Raw genomic sequence first — 20,984 nt, 5'->3', positions numbered from 1 at the left:
CCAGCCTCCTGCTACAAGGCTCCTCCAACGCAAGCGTGAGGACTTGTGACGAGCTGAAGTTGAGCAAAATTTGATGTTCTGGTCAAATTCTTCCTAAGGTTTGGTGTTCTGGGTCAGTGGGTATTTTGGCCTTACCAAATCAAATGGCTTTCCATGTGGTTAGCTGAACATCTGCGAGTTTTAGAGTGGCCCTTGTGAAGTAGCTCTGCTTTAGCAGAAGCTGTGTTGAAGCTTTTTTTCAGGTTAAATTCTGTTTCTTTAATGACCTTCAATCGATTAACTCCCTCTAAAATTTCCAGCTTGACTCATTAAATGACCCACAGCCTGCTTCCAATCCTGTTACTGTCTCTTTGGTTATCTGGAGTTTTTTGGCAAAGTATTTGCAACTGCTGAATTCTGTAAATTTGCTCCAATTATTAGAAATGCAGTAGAACAGCTGAAGATGTATGTAGGACGTCAGGGCTTTGATTTGACACCCTAATGTAAGATCACACAGGGAATGATTTTCCCCTTCCATTTTTCTTCTCCCATCTGACCTATTTCTATTTTCTTTTGCTCTAGAGCTATTTCTGCTGATGGTAAATTTGAATACATGCAGCACAGAAGACAAATGAGAGAAAAACAGGAGCTGCTTTCAGGATCCATTCCTCCAGAGGTTTGTAAGTTCCCCTTACAGTATGATCTTCAGTGCTCCTCCCTCATACCCTTTTCATGTGCATGAGAATCCATGTCCAGCCATCCCCCAAAAGCTACTAGAAGCACCAGGCCTTAATTTAGGGAGTACCTGTGGTCAATATCTGCAAAAATCAGGTCCTTAAAGGTTGTTAAGCCTCTTTAAGCCTTTCTTCTGCTAAAACAGTTCAGTCAGGCCAATGATATGCAAGAATTCTTGCTGGTTTGTAGGTTTTGTCAGAAAATGGGAGTGTTAGAATATGATATTTTAGTCTATCAACTCATTTGTCTTTTTGTCCCTCTGAATTTTCATCTGTTTCTGTTGCAAAAAGTGTATGTTAGTAACTTTATGCAGTCCAAATGCACTTTATTTAATAAAAGAAAAAAAAGGCAGTTCCAGGAGCTGCAGCAGCTCTCACACCTGGCTTCCCATGTCCCTGTCCCCCATGTGGCTTCCTTGGTACAGCTTGTGGCACCTACAAGCGCTACAACTGAGGCAACAACTCCTCAGACACGTGGTGGGACTCAACCATGCCAGAAGCTGGAGAGAGAAGAGGAAAACTACCAGCAGTCAGGTACACACGGCACAATAACACAGGATTTGTTTCCATAGGAGACTTCACCATCAAGGGGTATTAGGCTCCTTGCCTGGATCGAGAGGTGCTGATCCAACAGCAGCCGCATGGTTTCTGCCAAGTGCTTTGGACTTGCTTGGCCAAACCAAGAAGGCCCTGGCATTCACATGCAGGAGCACGCGATCGTGCTGAAGGTACCAGGTATGTACAGAGTCTGCTTTTTACTTGATGAATTCCGTGTCTAGGAAAAGAGATTAACTAAATCAGTTAGATTGTTAAGAAACTCTCCCACTCTCCCTTTTTTCCTTTTACCCCTTTTAATCGAGCAAAATTTATATTCCTGCTAAATCCGCTACCATTACGCTGCTTTCTCTTTTCCTCTTCTAAATTACCAAACCAGTTTCAAATCCTTGGCGATGAAATGTATGCAGTGTGTAACTTAATGGAACAAAAATTAACCTATTATTGGGATTTGAAATCTAATAATTAAATGTAAATGCTTGGATTCATTGTCTAGGGAAACAGAACCTATAAATAAGCCATTTAATGTCACACTGGTATTTTCTTTTGATCGGACTTCAATTAGTCAGTGATGTAGGATATCCTGTTTTGGTTGCATCATTATTGCAGCAGGGAGTGTTAGCATGAAATCCAGATCCCGTACTCATAAATAACAACTCATTTTCCAAAGCTTAAGATGTCTTTTCAGCAGAAGCTTGATTTCATGGGATAACTGTTCGACCAACCCTTGTACATTATGGTAGGATAGTCCTGAGGCAGAACTGGGAAATGTATTATATCTCAGTGCTTTAATGACAGCAGCAGCAAGAACAAATATCAGCTAAAAGGGAAATCATTTCCCTTACAACACCCTTTTCCAGTACGCAGGATGGGTAAAATACAGGTGAGGCTTGGGGTAAGTGATACCAAGCTTGGTATGGAAATGCTGGCCATCAGTTAAAAACGTGACCTTCCTCCCATCCTGGCTTTTCTCCCTGTGTGCTGCCTGACTTGGCAGTGGTTGAACCTTTGAAAAGTATTTTCCTTTGCTGTAACCTTGAATTGTTTTCCATGTGTTCGCATTCTGTCAGTCGCATCCATTATCCTCATCGGTTCATTCATGCTAATCCATTTTCTAAGTAACATCTGGAAATGTCTCTTCATCAAAAAAACAGAATTGGGGTGTTTGTCTCTTTGCCTGCAGAGTGGACTGGGCAGGTAGGGGAGGAGAAGGGTTCCTGGCATCTCTGTGCTGGTGGGATGGGAGTGTGAGCAATGCAAGGTGGACAGGTCTCTGTATGGGTGCTGTTCCTCCATGCCCTCAGGTCCTGGGGTGAGAGGGCCATGGGGTAATCCTCTCCCACTTCCCTGGGTTCCCTGGTCATCAGGTTTCCCATCCCATAACATGCTTTCCAGCGCTTTGGTGAATGGACAACTCCTGTTCTCTCCTTGCCCCCGGCTGGCATGCATGCTCTCTCATCCACAGCTTTATTTTTCTCCCTCTTACAAGAGGCATTCATCCTATCCTAACCTCTTTCTGCTCCCCCAGGTGCCACCATTACTCGTTATCGCCAGACCCACTGCAGCCCCAGACCACATGTCTCTGACCTGGAGCTCGTGTAGGCTCTGGTTGTTTTGTTGGGACCTGCTGCTCCTGCTCTCCAGAGCTCACACCATCATCAGCCTGTTGGATTCTGTGGGATCCCCTGGCAGGTCAGGTCAAGCCTCTCACCTGGCTCTTCTAGAAGAAACAAATCTGCTCTGCTAACACAAGGATGTGAAAGACATAGTGAGTAAGTAACGGTCCAAAATCAACCAATGCTTAGAGGTCAGGGTGTGTAGACAAAAGGAGTGTGTTGATCCTGAACAGAATTTGTCCCTGTGCAGGAGGGGATTCTGTCTTAATCTCAAAATCAAAAAAGCAACAATGTTTTTCTATCAATGACTAAGTTAAAAAGAATAATAATTTGGAAAGAATAAATATTTTATGACTTTTCTTTAGGTGCCCTCATGGTTGCTTGAATGAGGGAGAAATACCCCCTTCTAAGAACATAAACATGTCAAGGCAGCTAAGGACTCTGTCTGGGAACTGCAAGACTTAATTCTGGTCTTGCTGTGGTCACTGGTGGAAGACCCACTGCAGTCAACAAAAGTAAAATAAAGGTCTATGAGGCTTTTTCTGCTGCGTCTATATGGGAAACTGGACAAGAATAATAGGAGTGATGTGGACTCAGTTTCCTCTTCCTGCAGTACATTTATCCTATTAATATCATCTGTTGTTTTGTGTACATTAGCTGCATGACCTCTAGAAAGCTTTTATGCCTGTAAGCTCAGAGAGGAGTTCAGTCCCACTTTGCTTCCTGCACGTCTTAGAAGGATGTACCCATCACCTCCAGACAAAACTTTAATAAATTTATGCTGCATTATTTGTGAATAGTACGTGAGCCTGCAGTCAAACATTTAAGAACATATAATAAAACCCAACCCCCTCATGTTAAGTAGAGTGATTTTTTTTCTAAGGCTGTCTAGACACAATGTCTGTGTACAAAAGAATTTTGTTCTGAATAGGGCACCATTGTTAAACTGATGATTTTGTGCTAATGTGGAAATTGAAAAGGAATTTTTGCTTTCAAGGGTAGGGAGCTATCCTTTTCTGGTGCAGTTGTCATCTTAAAACCAGTGTTACTAAGATGCTGTCTTTTCTCTTCTGAGACTTTCCATTATTATTACTTACTTAAAACATTGTTTTGAGCAAAAACTGCTTACCTAATCACTGAGGTGAGGAAAAAATGGAAATTAAGCAGTGTAACTTCACTTCCTTGAATGGAGAGTACCAAATGCATACAGAAGAGGTATTTTGTATGGGTTGCAGTGAGCATCGGTGTGATGCTGAGAAGCAGGATGCGTGCTGCCCATCGTGGCAGCCTGTAAAGAGGTGGGCTGATATCTGGTAGACTCTGGAAGAAGTTGGCATGCATAAAATGCACTGAAGACCATGCAAAATCTGTTGCAACATTTACTTTCCCTCAGGGTGCTCAGATGTATAAGAAATAGGAGAAAAAAGAATCATTTTTGAATAATGAGCATGCGAAATCTGTCTACATCCAGGAAACATCTTTACTCCAGTCAACCCAGTGTATCAGGGCAGAGTTGTCATAGCCATGGAAGTCAAGGGCTAGTCTGGGTCTCTTGCTCTTTCTGTCTGTGCCATTCTAGTGGTTGAACATTACAGCTTTGTCTCATAGCTAATAATTTCTTGGATACGTACAATGGCTGATGCAAGGTTAGCATGCCTGATGTCTCCCCAGGAGTAGCCCAAATGAAAAAAGATAAAGCCACCTGGATGAAATGCCGTGAGCCTTCTTTAGGCTGCTGTGAAGATCCTGATTCACTGCCTGCTGCTTCGGGGATTAAAACTCCCCCTTGACATTAATGGTAGCAAGGCCAAACCACACAGCAGGATTCGTTGGATGGTGAACTTCCCACACTTCTGTGACACAGAGAGTCCTTCTCATTCCACACCTGCCCTTGGGTTGGGGTGGGAGAAACCCTTGCTGCTCAGCCTGGAGTCACTGCCTGGCTCTTGGGTATTAGCAAGAGGTTTGCAAAACTTTTACCTCAAACTGAAACCCAGTCTGGACACAGTCCTGCACATGTAATCAAACAACCGAAATGGGGGAAAATAGCAAGTTAACCAATTCTCATCATTCTGTCAACACTGTAGCTCCTCGGATTAAAAATAAATGAAGTACTTTCTCAGTTGAAAAAGACTGTGAAATTCAGTGTGCAGAAGCTGTCATTGTCACTGATCTCTTCAGAGACACATTGCTAGTTCCACCAAAACCCTCTGTACTAGGCAGACAATATCACCTAACGCGGGAAAATGTGCAAACCCAAGTGTCACAGCCAGTTACCCAAATATCTATCCCTTTTTAGCACCCTGGGACCAAGCTGTGTGGGGTGTGTTTTCCAAAAGGCCTATGGACCAGCCTCATTGACCACTGTCCGTGTTGGTAGGGTACTGTTGAATGCTCAACTCTTGAGTGATACCAAAGGGCCCTGGGTTCAGAATTTCAGTTCTATACAGCTGGAGCCAGCAGGCCATCCGATCCCTTCATACGCTCATCACTGATACTAATTAGGCAAACCTTTAATTTTCTAGCCATGCATTTAGGTTCAAACCCAACATCTTATTATTGTTACAGCTTTATCTGTGAGTCATTTGTGATGCATTTTCCTTATAAAGCGACATCTGTATGTTGTATTCTTTGCATATTGATGGGGGTTCAGAGTCTTTCAGTATTTCAGCTTGAGTGGGAATCCCTGGGGTACAGTTTGGCACACTATTCCGAAAACATACCTTTCAGTCGTTTCACTGCTGGGTTTCAACTTAAATGGCTGATTGAGGATTTAAACAGCTGGATTTCGGCATCTGTTTGCCACATGCCAGCTGCCACCAAAGCAAGAAATTATTACACTGGGTCATGATTTACATATTTGACCTTTGAGCATAGGAGAATATAGCAGAAATTGTCAGAATCAAATACAATATAAAACCCTGTGAAGTACAAAGCTTGTCTTGTCAGACCATCAGGTCTGTATAAATTAATCTCTGGTTTGGAAGTCTCTTTAAATGACAAAAACATTTTGTTTTTATCGGGATTTATCTGTCTAATCTAATTAAATTAGACACATCTTACAAAGGCTGCTGAATATAAAGTGCTTGAAGAAAAGCAGAAAGTATATAGCAATAGCAGCATGAAATTGAGTCCGTGGTTCTCTTTCAGTTAATCTGTATTGATTAATTTGTATGCAGAAGACTACTGGCTCCCACTTGAACTTGCAGCTCAAGTAACTATCAACATCTTTTACTAAATTATAATTCCTGAACTTGTAAACAAGTTATAAATTATGAGTGATGTGATCCCGGTGACAGGGAGCTATTCCCCTCTGGGGCAGAGCTGTGTTTTGGAAAGCCCTCCATGTATGAATGCACTCCCAGGGACTGGACATCTGATCGTCCTGTGCTGGCATTGGCATCTCACGGGTCATGGCATGTGTGGTGGCATGAATGATTTACTGTGCCGTAGTGTGCCTGCTGTTGGTTTGGTTAATAAGGATGGTTTTGAGATGGATTGTGGCTAAGGGGTGATATTCAGGACTGGTCTATGATAGTTGTTAAAAAAAGGGTGCTAAATACAATCTCAGTATGGCCTCCTCATTCTTCTTTCACAAAGACTGTGCTTGTCTGACTCCAGCTACATTACAGAAGAGTTAAAACAGAGATTCCTGCAGGAAGGGCATGGGCTTGAGTACAATGAGACAGTTGCAGTGATGCTATGGTGTGAAAGCAGGAGCTTTGGCATCTCGCTCTTCTCATGGTCCTCACCTGGTAAATCTTCAGTTGCTGACAAGTCGGTGCACCAAGGTAGACAACAGCAAATGGGCAACCCTCTGGTCGCCTCAGCTGGCTCTCTAAGGTTGTAGAGTTTGTTCTTCAGGCCTGACAGTTCCTATATTTCTGTGTCTCTCTGTGTTCATGTGAGCCATGCTGGTTCTGTGACATGGGATGACTGCACCCATGAGGAGCTTGTTAAAATCAGCGGGAACAGGGTGATGAACTCAAACTTGAAATAGTCTGAGAACTCGGGAGTGTTGACTGAGATCCACATTTCCCCAGAGGGTGAAAAGAGTTCAGGCTGGAGGGTTTGGTTCTGTCTGCTGCCGAAACATCTTGCTCATTACTGTCTGGGTCTAGGCTGTAATGAGCTTTGATTTGGACAAGTGCCTCTCTGGGGTTTGGGACTCATGTTGTATTTGTTTTCCTGACTGGATTTGATTAGTTCAGTAGTTCCATGAGCTTATTCCAACAGGATTCACAGGAAGAGACAGTAGCTTTGTTTCAAGAGACTCCACTTCTAGCTTTGTCTAATTTGTAAACTTCACTCATCACCGAGGCAATGTTGAAAACAGAGCATTAGCTCTGGTGGTGATGCATGTCAAAATGAGAAGTCTTTTTTTTCCAGTGCACTGGACACAAACAATAGGGAAAATAGTGAATTAAGATAATGCATCTTTGAACTTATATGGTTTTGACTAAGAAGCTTCATCTTCCACTTCTGAGCCCAGAGGAGAGGATTAATAGAGTTATGTCATTGCCTGCTAGGCTGTCATAAAAGCCTAAAATCTCTTTTCAAAAGACCATTAGAGGAAAGTTACGGAATGCAGAATTGATTTGAGTTAAATTGGTTATTGCAGTCACTTATAATTTACATAGTATCTAAATTTATTGGAGAATCTTTTCACATTGCAATGAACTGAGGGCAGATCTGCAGACAATTACCTGGTGTGCAAATGGAGAGCCCAGCTCTCCCCTATATCAGCATTTAGCCAACTCTATTGGGTTTGAATACTTGATTTACATGGGACTGAATGTGATCAGAATCAGGGCCACAAACAGTCTAGCAAGCAAGAGAATGTGGCCACAGCTGAGGACAGTTTAAGGATGTGCACACTTCAAAAGTGGGTTTGAGAAGTGAGAAGCAATTGCAGAGTGTGGTATTCAAAGTCAGTTATTCACTACGGGTTTGATAAAGGCGAAAACAAAGCATGAGAGTAAAGTGCTGCACATTTAAAGCTTCCATTCTATACCCTTAAAAATATAAAGCAAAACAGAGTGCTGTCATCTCAGAGTAAATGTCTGCTGTTCTGCTGCTTTATAGCATTTCTGTCCAGATTGAAAAAAATAATAATAAAGCAGGCCTTTTCATATATAAGTTAATCCTCCTGTTCACCTTACTTCTTATTATTTCTGTCAAACCCTTTGGCTGTTTATAGCAGCTTTGACAGAATAATATTAGTATTACTGTAGTGCTTATTTATTAGTTTTTATATTGCTTAGTGTTTTTCAGATATTATAAATACATTGGTAGGGTCCATGTTACTGCCCACCTGAGCAAAAGCTGCAGTGCTGGTGCAACCCTTACCAAACGTCAGGGAACCCAGGTGTCAGTTTGGATGCACGTGTCCACAGGAGCACAGATGTTATGTTTTAGTGATCAAAGAATGACCTAGTTTTGTGAAAATGATTTAAGATCAGTTAATACTTTATTTTTTTCTCCATGCATTATAACAACATATCAGTGTTGTTTCCATCAGTGGTTGTTTTGCCCGTTTCAGTAGCTTCCTTTGGCCCTAGTTCTGCAGGTGTTGCTCAGGCATTTTTCCTTGTTGAGTTTCCCCTGAGACAAGGTGAAATGTTGAACAGAGAGGAAGCTAATCTTGGAAGCTGTCATTTACAGGGTGCCATTTATTTTTACATTCACCCACGTATTGCCTTGCCTTAGAGATGTCAAAAGAGCTGAAAACTTGGCAGGAACCAGGGACTGACTCAAGGACTTCATGCCAAGCAAAAGTCTGTGTTCTCTTGAAAAGTTTGCATGTCTCTGTATTGAGGATGAGTTTGGAGTTAATTAGACTCATTTTCATGTTATTTCAGGGTATGTTAGTCAGTCATGGCCAATTGCACGTTTACCTAGTGGCTGTTGTTTTCAGACCCTATTTTTGACTTTTTTTTTTGCGTGTATCTCTTAAATTAACACTTTTTTCCCCAAATATTTTTTCTAAGCTCTGATCATACCATGTATTTGACATTGGCAAAACGGATAGCTCTCTATTTTCCCCCCAGTTAGTAGTGTTTTCTTCCTTGTTACTGGGAGCTATGCACCTTTCCAGAGCAAGGATATGGTAGCCTTAAGGAAAGAGTTGCCTTATTTTCCTTGGGATCACAATTAAGGACTTCCACAGCCTGAGTGTGGGGTTGTACATTTACGCTCTCCTCCTCATCCATTCTAGGTATCTAGATATGTCTTATTTTTCCTTCTCCTTCTCCTTCTCCCTTTTTTTCCCCTGATATCACTCAGTATGTGACAACTCCAAAATCTTCAGTGAACTCCCTGAGAATGTCCCTTTTCCAGATAATTTCTTCCTGGTATCACTTTTTGAGAAACATGTCTTAAGCAAATCTTAATCTTTGCAATGCAACTCTCCAACTCTAGAGAACAAGCTACAGAGTCAGACCATCACCTCTGATAACATAAAGGCAAAACCATGCCAGCCAACACTCTTGATACTTCTACCCTTTCATTTTTCATTAAGAGGTAAGAGACAGCTGAATTAGCATTTGCATGACATGGACTGGGATACTTATCAGGCAAACTGGTCTGCTTTATCACTTCTTTATTTTAAATTGTGGCTATCCTTGCACTATTGGTATTTTGTTGGGTGTATTTTGTTGGAAGGTGTCATTTTTTTTGAGCATGAACATTCTTAACTTCCTGTTTTCCTTTCAATTTTTCCCTGAGTTTTTCTTCTAACGTTTCTCAAATCTAACGTTTGAGAAATTCATTTTTCTGAGGTGCCACTTATATAAATATGCCAGCTGTAATGCAGGCTATCCTGTTAGCCTGTATTGTGTAAACCCAGGTTATGATCAAGATCCTGAACTGAACCTTCAGTTCTGCTATGGATTTGTCTTCTATTGGTATTACTGTGTGTGTTAGAGATGCTCGCTACCAATTTTCAGAAGCTCTGGCTCTTATAGTGGCTTTAAGACCTCCATTACCTCTTCTCTGGTTTGAATCCATCATAGCTACAGGCCCTTTTCAGCAGAGCAGTGTTATCTCACTGAGTTTGACATGCCTGAAGCAAACTGTGGATTAGCATTTTTCTCTTCCTGTTTAAGCTTACTCTTGGACTTCGTTTTCCAGGACTGGATGCAGAGGGAGATGAATGGTGATTGATAGTCCCCCTGCAGCAGCAACGCTAGAGAGACGGTGTCTGTGCTGGAGCAGCTGTGGTCCTGCTGCATTTAGTGCTGTGTTGTTTCACAGCAGATCAGACCTCCAGGACTCGACTTTGCAGTTTTCTTCGCTGGGCAATTCATAACACAAGCGGCACAGAAAACAGCAGAGAAATAATTATCTCCTTTTTTTTTTTTTTTTTTTTTTTCTTTGTGAGATAGGTTGTTCCCTAAGCACTAAGCGTGGCATGATTTATTTCCATGGCAGGCTTGACAAATCCTCTTTTCTGACTCCATTTTTTGCATCTGAACACTCATTCAGCTGGTGCCAGTTTGCGCTGTGATAACCTCGAGAGGCAAAATGAGTCTTTTAAAGCAGGAGGAGTGGATTTGTGTGCCTGAGACCTTCAGTTAGGACTGGTGTCCCATTGTTAGTGGGGCAAGTCAACGTTTATCTAATTACCATTTGAGAATACATTTCCTGATTGCTGCATTGTGCTTTCCCTGCTTACATTTGGCAGTATTTCTGTCAGAGCATTTGTATGAGCTTTATTCGCTTCCTTTGATTTTTAATTTTTAGATCAGCCATGCCCTCTCAAGGTTAAACCTATTTTGTCTGTCCCTTTGTAAATCAATTCTTCACATCCTTTAGAAACTTAGCAAATGACAGAAAGTCACATTCCAAGACACATCTGCAGCAGCTGTGAGGATAGATTAAAGAACTGTAATGTACTTGTCTGTAATGCTATTCTGAGGATACAAAATTTATCTTTCTTTCAGAACTACCAGCAAAGAGCAAACAACCTGTTGAGGCAAAGTCTGATATTGGATAAAGCTTCTAGAGGGAAAAGTGAGTCTGGTGCTATTTTTTCCAGTGAGTACATCAAATTACCTCTGCCATACATAGCTTCATCTACCTGCTTCACAGACCTGGCTTTCTAACTCCATTCTAACCCGAGTCCTAACCTCTCTTCAATGCCTCCTCTGGGGGACTTGGCCAGTAAATCTTTCATCATCCATTTCTCCTTCTCTGTTACTTCTGAACACACTGCCACCCTTCTCACAGTGGTGAGCGTCATTCTTAACTCTTCCTTCTTTCATATGTTTAGAGCGACTACAGATTTTACAACCTTTTTGTTGTAGCCAGTGCATTAAGATCTGCTATCTAGTTACTGGCTTGGCTTGTCTGAATGGCAATGAATTTCTTTGTGGCTGCCCAGCCTCCTACCTGGCTCTCTGCAGTACTTACGGTGTGCAAGCACTCAACATTACCATTTCCCGTGGTCTTTCCCATGAGGTAGCACACCCTGGTGCCTTTCTTGCTTTCCAATGGCAGATCCTACTTAAGCTTCTAGTCCATTAACTCCCTGTTCCTTACTGCACCTCATCGCCTCCTTCTACAGCCTGCCTCCTCCAACCTCTGTTTGTACAGTAATATTAACTCAGCCTCCTGATGACCTCTCCATTCATGCTCTCTTCCATTTCTTTACTTGGAGGGTATTTCAGGAAGAACATTTGTAAAACCTCCACCAACTCTGGTTTTCAGTTCCTCCTCCAAAATCAGTGATGCTGTTAATATCCACAAGAAGTCAGTAAACTGAGCAGAGGTAAAAATGTCTTTTCTTTCTTTCTTTTTTTTTTTTTTTCTCTTCATTTTATCTGCCCCTCCACAAAATTTTGCAAATGTACTTCTGATAGAAAGTCCTATAAATCTGAGGCAAAACCTTGATGTTTTTGTAGTGCTAGACTGAGAAAATCCATGTTGTCTGAAAACCAGGGGTTTGACATCTGATGTGAAAAACTGTGATTTTTAATTTGAAAACCTATTTTTTGTTTTGTTAGAGTAGTGTTGATAACTTTTTTTTTAACCTGCTCCAAATGTTACACAAAATACTAACGTAGTCATTGTCAGTACTTCTTTGCTTGTGTATAAGCTCTCACTTTCCTTCCCCACTCTTTGTTTCTCTCTCTCTTTCTGGTTTGTGAATTAATCAGGATACAGACAGATTGCTCATAGAGTGGGATATCTCGAGACTGGTCAAAATACAAATAATCTGTAAAGATTTTTAATACTAGGAAAAAATTCATTGAAGTTGAGAGGCTCATCACTGAGGAACAAGGGTGGAATTAAAAATTTCCTGTATAGCTAAGGATTAGGGTGTTAATGTTAATCTCTTTGGATAATTTTAATTTTGGTGTTTTATGTGGTGTTAAAGTGAGTAGCACCTGGTATTGCTCTATTTCTGTGCATGGGATAGGGAAAGACTGAGCATGAAATTGCATCCAGAAGGCAGTGAAGAGCCTACAGACATCCAAGCTCTCTTGCAGCGATGGAGTCCCCCGTGTTTGAGACTGAAAGCCCAGAATTCTTTTGAACAAGTGACTGTTTTTCAGAAAGCCTCTTGGAGGGCACAGGCTGTATATCAAGCTGCATAGTGGGACCTCATAGAGGTTCTCCCTTGGTCAGTCTCTTTCTATCTTGTTCTGTGTGTCTCAGAAAAGGAACGAGAAGGCGAATGGTAGACATAAAGATGCAGCTATTAAAGATAAGCGTGTCACACTTTATTTCAAATAATTTTGAAATATGTGGGGAAAATAAAAATACACAGCCTTTAAATTTCTGATGTAGCCTGAAGACCAAGTGTACAAGAACTCAGTATATTTGTTAATTAGATTAAATGAAAAAAATAAGCCAGCAAAACAGTACCTGGAAAAAAGCCAACACTCATACTTTTCATGAGACATGATGCAAATCCTTCAGAAATCAGTGTCTGTCCCATGAAGAGATAGGACTTTCATGAGAGGAAATAAATGAGAAGGGTCAGTTTGCCATTTGTCTCATTTTGCTTCATGAGGCTTTTCAGTACAAGTGAAGACAGGAGAACAGAATCTCAGCAGAAGTCAGTGAAACAAACTGGATTACACAAACCAAAAGTCCAGCCCTTGTTTTTCTAGTCCATAGAAGAAGGGGAATCTGTCAAAGCTGGTTGATATGCCATCTGGAATGTATTTCCTGTATCTGTGTGTAATCTTGGGATGATTTTTACTAGCACATTTTCAGAATCAGATGAAAATTTGCAACCAATATTTTTATTTTTACCTGGTTTCTCTGCAAGTAGGAACTTCTAAACAGTACTTTTTTTTTTAAAAAAAAAAGTTTCTAAAGGTTTCTTTTAATAGCTTTATTTTTGGTCCACAATGGCAAAGAAACAAGCAGAAAATCAGAGATTTTTTAAATGGAAAATTGCTGATATTTTTAGATCAGTGGCAAGACTTTGGCTATTTCTCTTGACCTCCCTGTGATCTGATGTGGCTTTGGATCTCCTGCTTTTCCAATATGCCATTGGTTTCACTGACAGAAAAGGTGCCCAGGGCATGTCTGGTGATGAGGTCTGTGGAGTCCATTGCAATACCTCTCCAGTATTCCTCCTTCATCATCTAACGTGATGGGTCTTGACTTGAAGCTGGAGTCCTTTGCTGCTAGCTGTCACTCCTGGAGACTCATGGTATGAGAATTGTCCGTACCCAGTTTACTCCCAAGATCTCCATGTGCAAGGCTCAGCCTCTCTTACTGCAGACTCTGGGCAGATCTTTTGGATGGCTGATAAAACCTGAGACCTGAGAGGGACCTCATGTGCTGCTGCATTAAAAATGCATAAAACAAGAGTAACTTTGGGGAGGGAGAAGGTGGAAGGAGAAAGATTAGGATGATGGTTGTAGAACAAACAGCAGCTCTTAGCTATGCAAAATGTCCTGAGGTCAGCGTGAGACTGCAGACAACAGAATTGCTTCCCCCTTTCAGTTGTTCCAATCACCATTTCCTAATTTAGACAGAAATGGCAAATTTAAGAGGCAAATAGCAAGCCTTTTACAAGTCAGTTTGTGTGCATGCAATCAGTATAATTTACTGACCAGGGAAATAGCAGGGCCACAGAGCAGCAAGAAAAACAGCCAGGCAGTGGCTGCTCCAAGCTGAAAAGTAAAGTGAAGTAAGAGCTTTGTGGGTTCCCAGGAGGTGTTTGACTGAGTCCAAGTACTGCTCCAAATTTATACTTTTGACCTTGGAAGTGAAGCCAGGACCCTGAACCATGGGTTAGTCACCCTAAAACACCTAGAGCACCTATGTAATATATCTTGTTTGTTCCTGTGTGCTTAGATAGCACATTTACTCAACAGCTAGTTGCTGGTTTCCATGTCATACAACAGAAGGCTGAAATGCAACCCACCAGATGAATACATTTCATACTGGTACTCACAGAAATCACTTTTCACTTGCACTTCTTTCACTACTTATGTTTTACAAACTCACTGACCGGTGAGTTTTTCCTAGCACCATGGTTCCTCAGCTTCCTTCTGTCCTATAAATAGCTGAAATTGTATTTGCATGCTGAAGGCAGTGGACACATTTCCACGTTTCCTTTGCATAGCGTTGCTTACCTGTGTGATAGCTGCTCATCCTTCCCCAATCCATTGCCCTTGCTTGTGCAGAACAATCAAATAAAAAAGGTCTTATCCTGTTGACAAAAATTCAGGGTTTTGTTAGCACGAATATTTGCAAAGTGTTTCTTCAGGGTGTTTACTCAGGACTTGCTGAGTGCAGGGGGTAATGATTATTTCAGAAGCAGCCTACAACCTCTTTCCAAAGGTATTGCAACTCTTCTATGGGAAAAAAAAAAAAAAAAAAAAGATCCCTTTTGCCCCAGTGCGTGCTCATTACTTTGAAGGCACAATGTCACTCACCAAGAAAATCCTTTTGTTTTGGGGCTGGAGTTATGAAACAATATGCTGTAAGCTAATTGCTGTTGGAAAGGAGAGGCTTACTTTTACAGTCAATGACTTCGATGCCTTGGGTAGTTCATGTAAGGATCTGCCTCAGTCTTGCCTTGATTGACAAGACCCTTTCTATAAATTCGAGCAATTAAGCAGCCCAGTAGCAGCTGCTAAGGAGATCTAGTGAGCACAAACCTGACAAAGATTGCTGTGCAGGTCTCCTGCTGCTCACTCTGACACTCTGAAACACTGTCTGCAATTTAAACCTGCTGAGGGAGATCTGACTTCAACAAGTTAGGTGAGTGTGCTTCTGTGTTTGCTCCATCGTGGCTCTGACTCATGAATAAAGCAGCAAGTTTTGCTAAGGTGGCAAAGAATAGATGTTCAATTTGTTCTGAAGTTTGTCTCTTTTGCCCTCAGTTGCCTGCTATTAAAAATAAGGAAAAATAGATTTTTTTCTTTTAACTCTGTTGAAGACTATATATAAATATATGTTCATTTAATCACATGTAAGGTAACAGCATATGCATGGCCACATAAGTGAAGGGTTCACTGTAGCAAACTCCATGTGCTGATCTAAAACTCTGGTTTAGCAAATTTAAAGCATTTGGTTTAATGGAAGCCTAGAGTCTCAGCTTCAGTCAGGCAAAAGGCAGGCCGAGCTCATTTTCCTGAAATGTATCCAGCTGTGGACACAGCCCAATGCACTCAAGTTCTCTGCGCCGTATTCAGCAGCTGACCTTCTCTCTCAAAGTTAAATGTCAAGTCTGGGGTTTCTAGGTGGATGTTTTTAAATGCAATGCAAGTATGGGAGGTATAAAGTGGATATTGTGGCTTAGAGCTCGAGTTACTTTCCATTTCTTTCTCTTTCTGACAGTTTTCCAGAGAGACTGGTTGCTCTCTTCACCAAAGGTTTGAGATAGAAAGGCAGCAAGTACCAGAGGAACTTGGCCTATGGCAGGCTGTGTGGAGGCATGAGGAGTCCAAGCCTCCTCTGGTCACCTTGGCCACGTCCCTCCTGTCTAACCAGCTCTGTTCACCAGCTTGGCAGCCTTGATTGGGTTTCAGCTGGCTGCTAGGGCAGCATTCATTAGGGAAAAACAAGGGTTGCATCTACCTCTCTGGTGGCAGCCCAGGGAGTGACCCAGTGCCAGATGAGTGCTCAGGGTCTTGGTAATGGTAACAGCAGTGCTGCTTTTGGGAGGTGCTGATCTCTCTCCAGAGGCTATAGCACACGCTCAGGGGTGCTTGGCTCCTGACTGAGGCTGAAGGGTAAGTAGGGTAAACCCAGGAGTAGGTGCCCTCAGCAAAATGCCGGTGTGCTCTGCAGGCCTAACCCTGCTGAACGCAGGGAGCTGCAGCTGTCCTGCTACCTCTTGTAAGCACGCATAGCAGACAGACAGACAGACATAACCCTGACAAACTTCCCCTGCCAGGATTGGCACTGATCTGAGTGTGCCCTGAGAGGGTGACCAGAGGCCTGTCTGCCTGTTGGCCTGGTGCAAGGGCACCATCAGGGGTGGTAGGAAGGCATTTGCTGCATTGTAAACTTGAGATATGGGGATTTCAGTGGGTTTGAGGCACTGGTAGGTGGCTATTTTCTACCAGAAACCCCACTGCTTTGTGGGGAAAGCCTGCAGGCTGCTGCTTTCTGACACAGACCGTGGCAATAAGATTTCCATTATGGGAGCAGGTGACCCCTCATCTGCCCACCTTCTTGTAGGCTGAGTGAGGAAGGGAAAGAGGGGAGGAGGAGTTGTCCTGGCTCTTGTGCTGAACCTATGGACTTGGACTTCTCACTTCCAGGACTGTGCCACCGTCCTGGCTCTCCCAACCCTTCACTCCTCTCCCTTCTGCCACAGCATGAAGCTCCAGTGCGTCATCCTGGCCACTCTGCTCTTCCTGCTGCCAGCAGGCCGCGGTGGCAAGCCCGAGAGCTCCGCCATCGACCTGCGCACCTTCATTGGCTGCGCCGTGCGCGAGTTCACCTTCCTGGCCAAGAAGCCTGGCTGCAAGGCACTGCGGATCACGACGGATGCGTGCTGGGGACGCTGCGAGACCTGGGAGGTGAGACTCTGGGCTTTTACCCCCTCCCAAGAAAAGCCCTCAAAAGAAAGGCATTAAATTGCTTGTGGCTGCCTACGGGGCAAGCAAGGGCTGTGTCCCGCTCCATGAGCCCCTTGCTGTCTGTGTCAGTGCCTTGCTGCAGGTGGTTCCCTCCCTCCTTGCAGGGTCTCAAGGGGCAATATGCATCATCACATGATGATATTAACAAAACACTTGAGCAATGCTCGCATTTTGGAATTTCGAAAGCCTCTTGTGGCTTAAAAACTTAAGGAGAGGAGGTCTTTATTACTTTACTTAAAGAATATTCCTTTGAGATCAAGATGGAGCTCCCAGTTGTGAGGTAATATATTGTGTTCCAAAAGACACATCCCAAATATAATGTCTGTTTCTAATTTGGCTGTGTTTTAAATCACAGCCCTGTATAAATGTGAAGTAGCTATGTTTTGGGGGTGTACGGAAAGAGAACACAAGTCTGCACATACTTCAGAGAGCAAGTTTCTGACTCATTGCTTTTCTGCCACTGAGTGGCTCAAGGGGCCAAACCCGGGCCCTAGACCTTCTTCAGGGAAGCTCCAGAGGGGTTTTGTCCATGTAAAGACAAGGGCTCTGTACAACTGAGTGAAGCAGGAACATGTGGGCTCTGACAGCCCACCTTCGTTGCTTGGTGGGACAAGGGAAAGGCCACCAGCTCCTGGATTTCCCCGGTGGAATAAGGTTCCTTCAAGGGACATAGTGAGCACCTCTGGTAGCACAGACTTTGTAGGCTCTCGTACTGCACTGCAGTACCATGGGGATGTAGTTCAGCTGAATGGATCTGGCTGTAGGCTCAGCAGTTTCTAGAAAGCCCCCTGGATGGGGGAGGTTGGTAAGAGGGAGGGTGTCTGGATATCTTCTCGCTGAAACATTGCATCTGTTCTTTTCCATGCCATCATTCTTGGTTCCTAGCGCAGGGTCTTTCCAAAGCACAGAGGGAAAGAAAGAAAATGCTAAAATGTCTTCTGGCTGCGTTACTTTATGCTTTTTCACATCTCTGTGAGGAAAAGGATTACAGTGGGCTCCCCCTGCTCCTGTCTGTGCTGCCCCTTCTTGGAGTCTCAGGAAAGCACGTGCTTCTGTTGAGGAAAAACTTTTCAGCAAAATTTATGCCACTATCATTCCAAGTGGGAGTGCAGGGTTCAGGGCCTTCAGGCTCCTGTCTCTTTCTGGTTGAGGTCTCTGGCCAAGCTGTTCATCTCATGAGGAACATCTCGTGGGTGCAGCCCATATGGGGGGTCTAGGATCTGTAGGACATGCAGCATGACTGGGGGGACTGGTCTGGCTGAGAGGGAGCCAGCTGCATGGCACCCATGTGCACCTCTGCTCTCAGGCACCTTGTGCACAAAGAAGGGTTTCCTGCAGCATGTGCTTTCTCTGATGGAAAATCCGCTTCTGGAAGAAGGCAGCTGCTTTTGGCAAACCTGAATTTGGTTGAAACACAATAGTATTCTGCTGAAAAACAGCTTTTTTGAGTAGGCTTTTGTCTTCCTTCAGGTGGCTTTAGTTGGAACTTAGTGCTTCAGGCTCTCACACACAGGCACATATACCCATTCCCCTTCATGACTGGACCCAAGGGGCAGGTTGTAACCTAAAAATTATTCCTGTGGCCCCTTCCATCTTGATCCAGTGGTTTCTCTATCTACACCAAGTCCCCTTGAGGAAACTGGGACCCCAAATATTTGTTTTACATCTTGCATGATGCCAGCGTTTGTCCCCCACAGAGGCCAATTCTGGAACCGCCCTACATCGAGTCTTATCACCGCGTGTGCACCTACAACGAGACCAAGCTGGTGACGGTGATGCTGCCGAAGTGTGCCCCGGGTGTGGATCCCTTCTACACTTATCCTGTGGCCATCCGCTGCGACTGCGACATCTGCTCCACTGCCACCACCGAGTGTGAGACTGCCTGAGCTCTCCTTCCCCAGGGCAGGTGAGGGAGGGCCAGATTCTTCCCTGGCTCTGCACCCCAGGTATCTCCAGGCTTACGGAGGGTGTGAGTCAGTCCAGAATTTGATCTTACCATCTAATGCTCCTAATCATTGACTTTCCTAGGCAGATGAGGCTTAATCCCTTCTCCCCATGCTGTTTAAAGCACTATAGCTGTAGAAACGTAATGCAGAGCCTTACAATAGCAAATCCTATGGAAAAGAAAAAAAGGATGCTGTTTCCCTTCTTCACAGGCTTTTCACAGTATGTGACCTTTCTTCACGCACAAAATGCACATGGACTAAATAGTCACAGAGCAATTGGAAACAGGCCATGAAGGCATTACAGCTGGTGGAACAGCCTCTTTATTCATTTCAGGTTTTAGCGCCTTCCCAGTAATGTAAATGTAATTACCAGCATTCCCCCCTTCTCGCCCCCCTGTTCTTCTTACGCTGAAGTCTATCAGGAATAACTGTCAAAGAAAAGGCCGTTAGGCCAATTAAATGGAAATGGGTATCCAAACCACCACCTTGAACTTAGGGTGAATGCATCCTTAGCCCTGGCTCAGCAAAGTACTTAAGCTCATGATTAAGTGCTTTGCTTAATATCAGGGGACTTGAAGTTAAGCACGTGTTTCAGTAATTTGCTTAATTGGAGCTATTCTGTTGAAAAAAATGTTGCCTCACAAGGGACGATTCCTTAAAAAAAATGGAAAGAAGCACATTAAATCTGTAAAAAACACAAAGATGCATTTTTTCCCATCCTGCTTTTTCCAGGATTGTCCTGGAGCAGAGCTGACCTCATATAAAATCAGAGAGGCTCTGCACAGCCCAAGGCACCTCCCTTGACAATTTCCAGAGTTAGAGGGACCAAGCCAAAACACGGCGATGATGGTTTGGTTTCAGTGAGCCCTGGCTGAGGTGATGGGAAGGAGGGGGCCATGAAGGGTGTTCCCACATTTCCTTGCACTGCTGAGCTCCTTGGAGACCTGCTTCTCAAGAAGGACATGCACACAGAGCCAGAGGGTAGCCAAAAGTGCTCACAGGAGAGGTGTGGCGTTGTCTGATACCCAATAACATGGCCACCAAGGGTGGGATAGGCCCAGGACCAGGAAGACAGCAAACGTGTCAAAGGTTGGTTCACACCTCTTCAAACCCACTATTTACAAACCAGGGGACATGTAGGAGCTGCTGCAGCAGCCCCCTCAGTGACCACAGCTCCATAAGTGCCTTTGTCCTCTGGTTCCCACCTGGAAGAGGACAGATGCATGTTCATCTCATTTCTCCCCTGAACAAAATGGGACATGATGTAAAAGCATGAAGATTTTGGCAAATGCAATGGGCTCACAGGAGTTTACAAAACAAAGATGACTTCTCAGATAGCCATTAGGAGAGAATTGCTGCTGAGAGAAATATCAGCACCTGACTTCCTCTCCAATTAAGTGTCTTCTGGATGCAGTTGACTTCATTTCCAGGGATGCATGCCTAAAATTTCCCCAGGTGTCCTCTCCTCACTGAGACAGATTTTTTTTCCTTTTTAATTTAACCTGTAATTTATTAGTTGGTGTCATGTTTTGTCTGGAATTGTGAAAGATGCACTGTGGCTGAGTAGGAAGGAGGTAATTTTATCATCTGCCCTCGGTAATTCTGAATATAGACTGCTATATCAAACAGCAGCAGGAGTGGTTTTCTGGTGATGGTGAGTTTAACTGCCTTAAAAAGTCCTTGTGTTTTCTTACAAATTGCATTTCTCAATCTCTCCAAGCTTGTTATTGTTCTAACCAGCATCACAACTACTATGGGAAACCTACAAAATATTTTGTGTCCTTAATAAACCCCCAAATTGTAGTATGAATGCAATTTAAAGCAACGTGTCCTTCTTTATTTATGCATAGAGGTTTCTCGTATAGAACATGTGTAAGCTCCTATAAACTCTTTGCCAGAGTTGTGAACACCTGCAAAACATCTCCTCCATGCTGATGTGAAGTCATTTCCTTCGTTGGATTTCTCTCACGGAGTCTGGCTGTGCTATAATCTCAGGATTAAAAGTAGGGTTAGAAAGTGGCAAACATCCTTTGCAGACAACGGGAAATACAGGCAGTACTTGGAGATGGTGAGGCAGTAGAAACCCAAATGAGG

The 20,984-nt window shown here is 43.3% G+C and overlaps 1 protein-coding gene and 1 long non-coding RNA gene across 10 annotated transcripts; one reads left to right on the top strand and one right to left on the bottom strand.

The window, feature by feature from the left end:
• Positions 1-1,304: 1,304 nt before the first annotated feature.
• On the top strand, positions 1,305-20,711 carry GPHB5 (glycoprotein hormone subunit beta 5). Of its 9 annotated transcripts, XM_072038186.1 has the most exons (4): positions 1,305-3,040; positions 10,828-10,897; positions 16,680-16,884; positions 18,642-20,711. In XM_072038186.1, exons 3-4 carry the CDS (start codon positions 16,681-16,683, stop codon positions 18,828-18,830), a joined length of 393 nt encoding a protein of 130 aa, XP_071894287.1. In that variant the 5' UTR covers positions 1,305-3,040; positions 10,828-10,897; position 16,680; the 3' UTR covers positions 18,831-20,711. The 9 variants fall into 9 exon arrangements, with proteins under 9 accessions (XP_071894287.1, XP_038035291.2, XP_038035292.2 ...); XM_038179363.2 differs by lacking the exon at positions 1,305-3,040 and having other exon boundaries at positions 10,688-10,921; XM_038179364.2 differs by lacking the exon at positions 1,305-3,040 and having other exon boundaries at positions 10,689-10,897.
• Positions 12,822-14,938, bottom strand: LOC106018069 (uncharacterized). The gene is made up of 3 exons (XR_001191932.5): positions 14,788-14,938; positions 14,485-14,561; positions 12,822-13,687 (listed from the first exon to the last, which is right to left on the bottom strand). It is a non-coding gene; the product is annotated as an uncharacterized lncRNA (long non-coding RNA).
• Positions 20,712-20,984: the final 273 nt, after the last annotated feature.

The sequence above is a fragment of the Anas platyrhynchos genome, chromosome 5 (genome assembly GCF_047663525.1).
Source record: "Anas platyrhynchos isolate ZD024472 breed Pekin duck chromosome 5, IASCAAS_PekinDuck_T2T, whole genome shotgun sequence".
Classification (NCBI taxonomy): Eukaryota; Metazoa; Chordata; class Aves; order Anseriformes; family Anatidae; genus Anas; species Anas platyrhynchos.
This window is presented reverse-complemented; position numbering and strand designations above follow the sequence as displayed.